Source organism: Barbus barbus (genome assembly GCF_936440315.1).
Source record: "Barbus barbus genome assembly, chromosome: 27".
In the NCBI taxonomy this organism is placed as follows: domain Eukaryota; kingdom Metazoa; phylum Chordata; class Actinopteri; order Cypriniformes; family Cyprinidae; genus Barbus; species Barbus barbus.
In genome coordinates, this window is record NC_136755.1 from 6,509,795 (window position 1) to 6,522,339 (window position 12,545).

At 35.6% G+C, this 12,545-nt stretch overlaps 1 protein-coding gene across 4 annotated transcripts; it reads left to right on the forward strand.

Annotated features, from left to right (window-relative positions):
- The first annotated feature begins 1,061 nt into the window (after nt 1-1,061).
- On the forward strand, nt 1,062-9,620 carry LOC306846979 (peroxisomal membrane protein 11B-like). 4 transcript variants are annotated; one of them, XM_079380709.1, is made up of 4 exons: nt 1,062-1,561; nt 6,197-6,312; nt 7,349-7,550; nt 8,201-9,620. In XM_079380709.1, exons 1-4 carry the CDS (start codon nt 1,506-1,508, stop codon nt 8,628-8,630), a joined length of 804 nt encoding a protein of 267 aa, XP_079236835.1. In that variant the 5' UTR covers nt 1,062-1,505; the 3' UTR covers nt 8,631-9,620. The 4 variants fall into 4 exon arrangements, with proteins under 4 accessions (XP_079236835.1, XP_079236836.1, XP_079236837.1 ...); XM_079380710.1 differs by having other exon boundaries at nt 1,284-1,697; nt 8,201-9,614; XM_079380711.1 differs by having other exon boundaries at nt 1,313-1,405; nt 8,201-9,614.
- The last annotated feature ends 2,925 nt before the right edge of the window (nt 9,621-12,545 follow it).

The window sequence follows — 12,545 nt, forward strand, 5'->3', positions numbered from 1 at the left end:
CATGGAAATAATGCAAAAATGCTCCTAATATGCACTCTTCTTAAAACAAAATAGAATTGATTATATTTTGAGCTGAAATATGACCTGGACACTTGAGATTCATTGTCAACCTGGATGCGTTTGATGAACACTGAGCTGTATGGACTAGTTGCAAAATACACTGTATGAATGACTTGTTTTTATTTTATTTTGCTGAGCAATATTCAGGTCCACCTTTAAGCACATTAATAGGCTGACCAACTTGATTATGATTGAAAACAAAATTGTTTCCTTTTTTTTTTTTTACACAGGGTCATTTTTTTCCCAGTGGTTTCTGTAGTCAGTGTGTAGGAAATGAAAGACTTTAATGTGGCTTATGAAGTGGATGTCCTCTTACACATGCTGTGCACTTACTGCGCATCACATTTGAATAGTATGTCTGTTCATTTTGGCATTTCATGCGAATTCATGTCATTGATTTTCTTGTGATTTATCAGATTTTATTTTTAAGCAGAATGGGTTTACTATATTTTCCTTTATTTATTGTTATCAGAGATTCTCAAATAAAATTCACTTTACCAATCTATAGCATAGTCTGATTATTTTTTTTATTATAATTTTTTGCATTGTATTGGTTTTTCTTATCAGTAATATTAAATACAATATTAAATATGTGACCCTGGACCACAAAACCAGTCATAAATTGCACGGGCATATTTGTAGCAATGTCCAGAAATACATTGTATGGGTCAAAATGGTTGATTTTTCTTATTTTTGGCCAAAAATCATTAGGTTATTAAGTATAGATCATGTTCCATAAAGATATTTTGCCAATTTACTACCATAAATATATCAAAACTTCATTTTTGATTAGTAATATCATGCATTGCTAAGAACTTAATTTGGACAACTTTAAAGGCTTTTTTTCTCAATATTTAGATTTTTTGCACCCTCAGATTACAGATTTTCAAGTAGTTTTATCTAGTTTTTTAATGGAAAGCTTATTTATTCAGCTTTCAGATAATGCATAAAATGCAATTTCGAAAAATGGACCCTTATGACTGGTTTTGTGGTCCAGGGTCACATATATCACTAATATATGTATGCCTTTAAATTTATTTGGTGACCTCTGGTGGTTATTTTTATTGTTAGTCGCCAGAAACTAACAGTAAGTTTATTGAACTTTTGTTGTCGTTACATATTAAATTGATCTAGTCTCTAATAAAATAAATGGACGCTTTTAGATTATTTGTGTGACATCTGCCAAAACGAGATTCACTGCACGACGCGCTTTCAATTTATCCAAACGCGAACGGCGTGTCCCTCTTCGTCTGCCGTCCATGGACTAAAGTGTCAAAGCGACATAAACATCAAGTGCAACACAGCAAGTATGCCACATAATTCCAGCCGCAGACTACAGTCAAAAGTGCGTATTCTCTGAAAACATCAAGTATCTTCTCGGTGAGCTGTTTAACGTGTATCTGGCGCGTGAAGGACGCTAGGCCCAGCGCGTGCGTGTGATTGTGATGGAGTCGTGGGTGAGATTCAGCGCGCAGAGTCAAGCCAAGGAGCGCGTCTTCAGGTGCACAAACACTCACTCACTCACTACCACCACATCTACACTAGCTAGGCTCCTTGACAGCATGACATCTGTTTAGAGACTTGAGGGCGCTGCAGTGGAAGTTGTGCTCATTGATACTGCTTCACAATTAACGTTAGTAAGTTTACGGATTACGTTACTAGCACATTTTAGGTCATAGTATTTACTAAAAGTACCATGCACATATCATATATGGATATGAGACGCATTCAGTACCATGCACATATCATATATGGATATGAGACGCATTCAGTACGATGTGTTATGGATCAACTGGGGATCGTGTTAACTGGGGACATGCGCGTGCACGCTAATAGTTTTACCTGAGTTTCCAGCAGACGTTGGACCTCCACAGATTCGTCACAGGGAATTTTCAACGGAACAGATTTCAAAGCTTTCCACATTATTTGTGAATGTTTTGTATTATTGGACTTATGTATGGACTTTGTATTATTGTATTATGTTCCCCTGTCCATGTTCAAATGTATCTGACGCGGTTTAAGGGAAGTCTTAATGCGTTTTCAGGTCACTTCTCAGACCACGCCCAGATTAATTTGTTTAGGCTATCTTAAATTCGTTTCAATATATATATATACAGTGTATATATATATATTCTAATGACAATTGTACATTCATTAAATAAGGTGTTACTTTGTTTCTTTGCAACGCGTGTGTAGGCAGTTGTTCAAAAATATTACTTAATTTGTGTAAATGAATTCGAGCATCAATATTGCTGTGGTCAAAGGAATGTCAAGCATTTCATTTTCTTTCTTTTTATATTACTAAAGAATGAGCGATAAACAAGCTATAGTTTTGCATTATGCATATAATTTCGAATTAGTGACAGATAAAATGCAGTGAATTATGCTGAATAGGGAATGTTCAACAAACGTATACACATAGTTAGGTGTTGAGGCAAACACACACACACTTTTACATTTATCTGACGCTTTTATCCAAAGCGACTTACAATTGCTATATATGTCAGAGGTCGCACGCCTCTGGAGCAACTAGGGGTTAAGTGTCTTGCTCAGGGACACATTGGTGTCTCACAGTGGATTCGAACCCGGGTCTCTCACACCAAAGGCATGTGTCTTATCCACTGCGCCATCACCACGCCATCAAAAACGCCATCACCACCATTTTTGCAGAAATGTACAGTTTTATAATAGAGGTCTGTCAAGTCAAGTGAGATCACCTTTATTTATATAGCACTTTATACAATACATATCGTGTCAAAGGAGCTTAACAGTGTTAAATACTGAAATAGTGTGTCAATGCAAAGAAAGTTCAATTCAGCTAAAGCAGCTCTAATATGAGGACAATAGTAAACAGTCAGTTTCTCAGTTAAAGTCAGTTCATCGTTGATTCAGTGCTCAGTTTAGTTGTGCTGATGACTGTCGAGGTGAAGAGGTCTTCGCAGGGGATCTGTCTGTAGGGCACATCTAGTTGACATGGTCTCCACTGACATTCAGAGATGTCGTGGTCTTCTCTAGGAGCTGATCCACCATCTGGACTGGAAACGGGCTGGGTCTGGGTAGTGAACATCATTCAGTTAAGCACAAACATGTTTAGGCAATGATTGTGATCATAATGATTGCAATATAAGGATAATTTAGCAGTTTTGCATGTTGATTCGGAGTTGGGATCATAAGTTTTTTTGCAGGGGTTGTTATCTCTTCACAGGTGTTAGTGTCATCTAAAATCTTCAGAAAGGCTGAATCCAAATGTTAGTGAGGTTCTTACCACTGAAATGAAGATAACTGGCATAATTCAAAATTATGTATATATATATATATATATATAAAGAGGCCCACACTCATTATTTATGAAACTGACAGACTTCTTTGTCATATTTTTAGTTCAAGAAGTCTGCAATAAAGTAAATATTGGTTTTCCTATTCTAAATAATGTTTGGGAGAGAGGTATCATATTTGTGTACGATGCCAAATGATTATGAGGTTAGTGATGTATACTGTCTTTTGCAATATTAGCCATATATGTAATTATTCATCATCAGAGTATCATGCTCTGCCTGTCAGTCATGAAAAAGTTGTGGCTGTTGAGTGATTGTCACAGGACTTTCATAAAAAAGACAGTATGGAAAATAGAAAAATAAGATATGAGGCAGTAAGAAAGATCCTACAGCATGGCTCACTTTTATTAGACGCCTGTCAATCACTTTGTCACCTTAAAAATGTAAACATTCCATACATGTGACATATCGCTCACACATATTGTGGAAAAATGCCTTCCTGTGTTCATCACACATACAGTATTAAAGAGTTGGCTTGAATCCTGCTCTGCTCATAACATGTTTTCTCTACGGTCGGAAACACAAGCATAGTCTGGCAAGAGACCAGGCCTGTATGTAAAATGAAAAGCAGGAGTCGTGAACTTAGAATTAACTTTAGACAAAGTGTTCTCTACACGTTCAATGAAACAGAGTCACAACATTTATATTCAAACACCTAACTGAGCATAATATACAGTACAGACAAACGTATATAAAATGAAGTTAATTTAATTGATTATATTACTATAAGAAACTGAATACAGCATTGTTCTGAAAAGAGTTCTAAGCCAATGCAAAATGTTGATTTCAGATCAGTCACAAATCCATGATGAAACTTTATGTCCAGGGAAGAGTATACAGAGGCACCAGAGCTGACTGTACAAGAGATCTCAGATAATAAAATCAGCAGAGCAAAATCACACAAACTCAAGCCAAAGTAGCTTATCTCTGTTTTTTTCTTCACACCCCTCCCCCCTCTCTATATAATCACTCAGAAAAGAAATAATTTGATTAAGAACAATCGTAAACTCAATGAACAGGCTTGTCAATAAAAAAAAAATATTGACTTTGCAATTCATGTTTGTTTTAGGTCTACTGCTAATTTTAACTTAATCTAGGCCCATATCTGTTCATTATAACACATGACGACACACTACAGACACAATGTGATCCAGTAATATTGAAAAGAAAATACTTCCATTTGTATTTCAGTTCGTAGTAGAGTTTGATCATCCATTGAAACTAATGTCCCATGTTAAAGTGGGCGTGGTTGTGAGCGTGACTCCGGAGCATGGTAAACTTCCCAAAAACCGCGGGACATACACAGGTATGGACATCGCGGAATCAAAACGCTTTATTATGCTTGATGCCAATGTATACAACTGGTGAAAAACGTTTTTTAGTCTATGATCCGTAGAATATCTCAGTGACGAATCTGTCGCCGTCTAACATCTGCTGGAAATCCAGGTAAACATTTTAGCGTGCACGCGCACACCCCCAGTTAACACGATCCCCAGTTGATCCATAACACCATGCACATATCATATATGGATATGAGACGCATTCAGTACCATGCAAATATCATATATGGATATGAGACGCATTCAGTACCATGCACATATCATATATGGATATGAGACGCATTCAGTACCATGCACATATCATATATGGATATGAGACGCATTCAGTACCATGCAAATATCATATATGGATATGAGACGCATTCAGTACCATGCACATATCATATATGGATATGAGACGCATTCAGTACCATGCACATATCATATATGGATATGAGACGCATTCAGTACCATGCACATATCATATATGGATATGAGACGCATTCAGTACCATGCACATATCATATATGGATATGAGACACATTCAGTACCATGTCACAATTAACACCTACTACTTTCAATATATATTATCATGTTATAAGCAATACTAAAAGCAACATTTACAACATATTTTCAAGTAACCAGGCATTTGAGCACTAATGCTGTGTTTTTGTGATTTAATGCATTGATTTTCAGACCTTTGTAGGGTTGTACATTACCAGTCAAAAGTTTTTGAACCGTAAGATTTTTAATGTTTTCTAAAGAAGTCTCTTTTGCTCATCAAGCCAGCATTTATTTGATCCAAAATACAGCAAAAGCTATTTAAAATAACTGCTTTGTATTTGATTATAGGGCTGTTTTAAAATGTGATTTATTTCTCTGATCAAAGCTGTATTTTCAGCATCATTACTCCAGTCTTCAGTGTCACATGATCCTTCAGAAATCATTCTGATATGCTGCTCAAGAAACATTTATTGTTATTATTATCAATATTAAAAACAGTTTATACTTTTTATTGAGCAAGGATGCTTTAAATTGATCAAAAGTGATGGTAAAGACATTTATAATGTTACAAAAGATTTCTATTTAAGGTAAACGCTGTTCTTTTGAGATTTTTATTCATCGCAGAAACCTGAAATTCTACTCCGCTGTTTTCAACAATATATATATATATGTATGTATTTTTTTTGTTGAGCAGTAAATCAGAATATTAGAATAACTTCTGAAGGATCATGTGACTGGAGTAATGATGCTAAAAATTCAGCTTTGAAATCACAGGAATAAATTACATTTTAAAATATATTCAAATAGAAAACTCTTATTTAAATAGTAAAAATATTTCACTGCTTTTGCTGTATTTTGGATCAAATAAATGCAGGCTTGGTGAGCAGAAGAGACTTCTTTAAAAAACATTAAAAATCTTACTGACTGGTAGTGTAAGTGTTCTAATACTTGCTGATTTCTGTAATTGTGATTGAACAGGGCTGCTCAGTACGCCTGCACACTGCTGGGATACACACTGCAGAAAAGAGGAGCGAGAACAGAGCTGCTAAACACCATCAAACAGCTGGAAACTCACATGAGCCTGACCAGAAAATGTACGTTTAAGATCTTCTCCTGAAGTCAGTGGTCAGAAGAATCAGGGTTGGGCATCATGGGTCTCCTTTTGATTATAAGTTGCAATTTGAATGAACAGGATGCTGAATTGGAACGGCAGGAGAGGAATACTGAATTGCAATTGAAGGAAATTCAGCTCAGTTACACAGTTTCATCAGAGAAAGTCCAACCCAAGTTTTATATCAAAATACAAAATCATAAATATAACCCTCAGAGACACAGTATAACAGAATTGCAATATATGCATACAGCAGGTAACAATACTTAGTATTCTCTAAATATGGGTAAATATCATGCATAACAGTTCTGACATTTTGTAGTTTATTACAACAGTTTTAATGGAAAGATTTGCATATTAACTGCTAATTAATTCTAACACTTTTTGAACAAATGTGTATATTTGCAAAGTACGCAGTTGAGTACATACAAAGTACGTGCATAATTTTGTTTAAATTTTATTTCTATATGGCTAGTGATGGATTGCATGCCCTGATATTTTTAACATTAGAACGCATTAATAAAAAAAGTTGAGAATCTTTTTAAACGAGATGTTCAAAAATGCAACACTGGGCATTAGGGATCAAACTTTTTTCTTTTCGGTGCCAACATATATATTTTTAGCTGTTTTCTAAACTCTTTAATCATTTTTGTCTCATTTATATAACAACATGTGATGTTTAAATTTAGTGGTATTAAAATGCAGAAATTTCTTAACTTTTCATGACTGTATGCTATGTTCCTACTGGTAATTTTGCAATATTTTTCCCATATCCCAATGCAAATGTTGCCTAAATTGCCTAACTAATGGCTTGGCATGTTAAAACATAATACATCATGATAATAAGTCATTGTTTGGGTCTCTGAGGTAGGGTTTAAACTGATTATACCTATTGTTACTATTAATTAGTGAAGTGGTTGTATTAAGTGACTCCTGATGCCTAATCTCTTGTCACTCCCAGAATTTGTTGCTGTACTCGCTCCGTGTTTGATTGATTGAGTCTGTTATTTTTGTGTCAGTGATGCGGTTAGGGAACTCCGCTGAAGCTCTGGAAGCAGCCAAACGCACTGTGCATCTGTCAGACTGTGTGCTGCGGCTCTGCATCACAGTGGCTCATTTGAACAGAGCCATGTACTTTGCCTGTGATAACGTACTGTGGGCCGGCAAAACAGGACTGCTGCCCAAACTGGACCAAAACAAATGGAGCCAGAGGTCGTTTAGGTGAGTGCTACAAGTTTTTTTTTTTTTTTGCAGAATTGATTTTTAAACTATATAAATTGGTGGTCTTTTAATTGTGATATACTAGTATATATTTTATTTTTAATATATTTTTTCATTTTAATTTAATTTTCAAGTTTTAGGTTTTTTATATATGCCTATATAGTTTTTAATTGTTTTATTTCAGTTTTAGCTATTGTAGTATAAGTAAAACTAAATGAAAATGAGAAATGTTTCAAATAAAATTAAATAAAAACTAATACAACATATTTGTTATTCAAATTTGTTTCTTCAAATAAAGTAAACTTTAACTGAAAAAAAAAAAATCTATTTAATTTATTTTTACAAAATTTAATTATGAACAATGGAAATATTTTTTTTATTGATTTTAGTTAACTGTAATAGCCCATATACCATATGTTTTATTTTTATTATTTTTATTTAATTTGATTTTGTGGATAAAATTGATTTAATTCTGTGAATTAATTTGCATTGCTCTTCAGAAATGTTCCTGGAATTTCTTTGCTTTTTCATGTATCAAAAGGTTTTTTTTATATATGGAGATGGTTGCATTTATTTTCATATTTTGAACACAGCATGAAATTCGCAATCTAATAATAATAACCCGACTTTCTCTCACTCCCTGTAAACAGATACTACTTGTTCGCACTCATCCTCAATCTAACCCGAGATGCGTATGAAATCCGTCTGCTGATGGAGAGAGAGTCCCGCAGCAGTTCAGCTAAAAGCTTTAACTCCAGTCCATCCCCCCTCACGCCGAGCCCAGAGAACGGAGGAGAGTTCCCTCTGACCCCGTCGCCCTCCTCAGTGCTGTTTCCTCTGCCGTCCCTCCCCATGATCTCAGCCAGACTCAACCAGCAGTTCCAGCTCCTGATCACGGTGCTGCGCAACAACCCTCCGCTGCTCCTGGACCTGCTGAAGAACCTGTGTGATGTCTTCATCCCGCTGGACCGGCTGGGCCTGTACCCCACGGGCTCGGGCTTTGTGGGGGCCTGCGGCCTCACGTCCTCCGTCCTGTCCATCCTCACTATAGTTCACCCCTGGCTCAAACTCAAGCCCTGAGTCCCAGGGTGAGAACTACCTGTCCTGTGGCTGTATTTCTGGAGAGAACCTGTCTTGAGCTTGTTTAGATAGCGGGAAGGAGAATGTCTGTTCTTCATTCCAGTTTAATTGCACATTCAAAACCATTTCTCCTACGTGTGCAAAAACTAAAAACAAGATCTGACCTATTCTAATTAAAAACAGTAATTTAAATCTGGAAAAATCCTAGTCTGGCCACATTTTAAGTCATTCCTTTCATGTTACCCCATATAATGTTGTAGTTTTCAGGTTGGGGGTGTTCAAGTGCTTTTGCAATTCAGCACAGAACTACAAAAGGCAAACTTACTTTCAGAACCATCATTTTCTCTTGATGATGAATCTCACCAAAATCAATGGAGAATCTGCATAAATGAAATGTAATGCAACAAATGTGACCTTTACAAAAATTGCAATTTAAATAATTGTATTTTAGTCATAATAATATAGCTTTGCTAGATTCAGAATGTCACTGCAAAAGAGTATATATATCTTAAACTGCAGCATTTTATTGAACATTATGCTTTTTTTTTGTCAAACTTGCTAATCAAACGTTGTTCAAGGATACTGCTGAGTTCGGAAACGGTTACTGTTAAAAATTTAATACTTTATCCAATAGATCCTTTTAAAACCTATTTCTGTGTTTGAGGCTGTTTCTTGTTTTTCAATTACTGTTACCAATCACATTTCAAAACTAGTGGTTTATATTTTTGCAGTGATTAATAAATAATCAACCAAAAAGGATTTGGGGAATGGTTAAGAAGTAATGTTTTAAACTGATATTTACATCACTGACACAGAGCTATAATGCAGATTTTTTTTAAGGTGTGTATACATGAGCTATAGAGTTTTCCATAACCTTATTTTGAAGCTTCTTGAATGTTAATGCTATGCATCACTGGGGTTACCGATGGTGACATGACAGAGCTGTGAATCTAACTTTTGAAATAAATAATGCCTTGAATTTTATTCTCTACTCTTGATTTTTCCTCATTTTACATGTGCATTAATTAGGATCTCACTCATTTTAAGCAAATCGAAAAATTCTTGAACTTTCTGTCAAGAATCAAGGTTATTTGCAGCCTAACAGTGATTCGTCTGTTCTGTTGAATCACTCAATGAGTAGTTCTTGTCTTGTTATGCTGCATCTCATCACTAGAGGGAAGCACAACCCAACATTTGCTACCGGAAACATGACATTGCTTCCTTATTGTGTTGAGCATTAATAATAATAATAATGAAAAAAAAAAACAAGAAAATATGTTAGGTTGACCTGATTTCTGAAATCATATCCTAGTTCATTGCTCAAAATATCATTTAAATCTTAACTGTAATTATCTAAGAATTAAAAAAGGGCGACAATATGTTTTTTTTTTTTTTTAATTGTTGTGGCTTTCAAATAATAGTAAGTAATAGGCCTAATTATAATGTTTGGAAACTGACCCATAGCTTTAGGTTAATATAATTCACCAAAAATCACTATGAAAAACTGTAAATATTAACTACTGCAAAGAGCAAACAGATCAAAACAGTATTAGCCTATATCATAACAAAAGATAACATAAATGAGAACAAATAAAACTATTTTTTTTTTCTAATTATTTCACACAGTTTATATGCAGTAATTAGACCACAACTTTTCAAATGTTATTTTATGTTTATGTTTTTTTAAATCGACCCCTGTTATGCCTATCCCTTATTATTTTGCATTTCAGGCTCATTTTGAGAAAAAAAGTATGTACTTTCTGTGCAAGTGTGATTGTTGATTGTTTAGTTAAATTATTTATTCATTTATTATTTTTTTTTTTAATTCATTCATATCTGAGGTGTGAATGGCGTAATTTCAGGAACATTTCAAATTGGGTGCAAAACAATCCCGAACACTTTCATGCTTTATTAAATAGTACACACAAACAGTAGGCTATTATTTTAATTTAAAATGTAAAGTTAGTATGTGACTACCTTGAAACAGAAAATGATGGCTGCATCTGAGTTCGCATACTTCCCCACTACATAGTATGCGAAAACAGTATGTGACAAAAGTAGTATGTCCGAATTAATAGTACCTACTCATAAAAGTTGTGACATGATTCTGAAGTGTGCATACGATGGACACTTTACTATCCCATGAGGCCACGAGAGAGTATTTGTGAATGACAGTGGCCCTGTCCCAAATCACAACCTAATCCTTTGCGGTCTTTCTCCGAGTCCACACTTTCGTGACGTACTGTTGAGTAGAAGCCTGCCATGGAGCTCGCCTCTTCCGAAAGCTAAAACGACGAATGGAATTAATGTATAAGGCTGCAAGTGCACATGAAGAGTGGCATTTGGGACAGGGCCAGTGACGCAACGGAACTGATGCTGGACGGTCGCGTGACAATGACAATGTGGAGAATTTGAAAATTAATTATATAGAACATACTAAAACTAAGATTATTAGTAATAAAAAAAGGGATTTAGAAAATCATACTAGTGTTTAATATAAGAATGAACCCTGTGGTTGTTTGTAATGTATGTGTTTAACCGCACAGATGAGAGCACAGTCTCCTGCTGTGAATGAGCGGCGGTGGAGGTCTGTCCTCCTACTCTCTCAACACACTTACATCACACTGATTCACATGCTCTGTGTCACTCCCACATGGGTGCATTTGTTTGCATTACCCCCAACCCTCTCTCTTTCTCTCGGTCAGGCTCAAAATCACTTAATTATCCAGTACATGTTTGCTAGTAGAATGTTTGCAACATTGTTGGAGTAATTATAGGAAATGCTGTAGTTACACATGCCTGTTGGGCTTTGTATTGATCTCGAGTGTTTTCACTAGGAAGCGAATGACATAAATGGTGAGCAGGATATGAAAGAGCGAAGGTGGTCATCAACACCACCCACAGTCACCCACAGCAGATGCTTTCTCGACTCTCTCTCTCTCTCACTCTCTTTATATTTCATTCTACACCCTTTCTTATCAGGCAACTCTCTTTGTACTGGAACATAAGCTATTCTTTTATTAGGCTCCCAAAATGTAGTAGTCATGGAGATATTAAATGGCAGTGGCAGTGGGGAACAGGTCTGAGAGCTGTACTTTTCAATGTGGTCTCAGACGTCTGAACCCCACCAACGAAGATCTGGACACACACGGTGCTGCAGACAGTAACATTATACTTGGACCCACGCCACTTTTGAAAGTGACAGAGACAGGATGAGTAATGTTTGGCGCGTCCCAGCAGGGCATGCCTCTTCATGAGTCTGTGCCAAGCTGAGCTTAATGCTGTGTTAATAGACAACTGATTGTCTCTGAACACGGACCCCACTGCAAGTATTTCTTACATAAGCTCAGGTTTGAGCTCCAGACCAATCACATCATTGCCAAACAAAGTACAAAATACTGACTACTGACTGTTGCAAACTGAAATGAAAAGGTTGATTTTGACAGTGATTGAAATACAATAGCATGGACTTAAAGCAACTATCTATCTATCTATCTATCTATCTATCTATCTATCTATCTATCTATCTATCTATCTATCTATCTATCTATCTATCTATCTATCTATCTATCTATCTATCTATGTAGTTTCTTTTAAACTATTCATGGGAAAAGTTGTGGGTGTGAACATTAAATATTGTTTAACTACTTTTTTCTGCAAGGAATGTCAGAGTTACTGCAAAAAAAGAAAAGTTGGGCAAACTTAAAAGTTTAAGGCAACCAGCTTCAGCAGATTTTTGAGTTTTCTCAACTTCTTATTTTAAGTATATACCTCACAAAGTTGTGAAATTTCCTAAAAGATAAGTTGAGAAAACTCAAAAATCTGCTGAAGCTGGTTGCCTTAAACTTTTAAGTTGGCTCAACTTCTTTTTTTTTTTTTTACAGTGTGTCCTTCCCATGAGTATAACCTATCAGA

What these genes read in the sequence shown, in the direction of transcription:
- LOC306846979 (XM_079380709.1), top strand. Translation starts at nt 1,506, where the DNA reads ATGGAGTCGTGGGTGAGATTCAGCGCGCAGAGTCAAGCCAAGGAGCGC. An exon ending in GCCAAGGAGCGCGTCTTCAG is followed by an intron (nt 1,562 to 6,196) that starts GTGCACAAACAC and finishes GTGATTGAACAG; the next exon opens with GGCTGCTCAGTACGCCTGCA. An exon ending in TGGAGCCAGAGGTCGTTTAG is followed by an intron (nt 7,551 to 8,200) that starts GTGAGTGCTACA and finishes CCCTGTAAACAG; the next exon opens with ATACTACTTGTTCGCACTCA.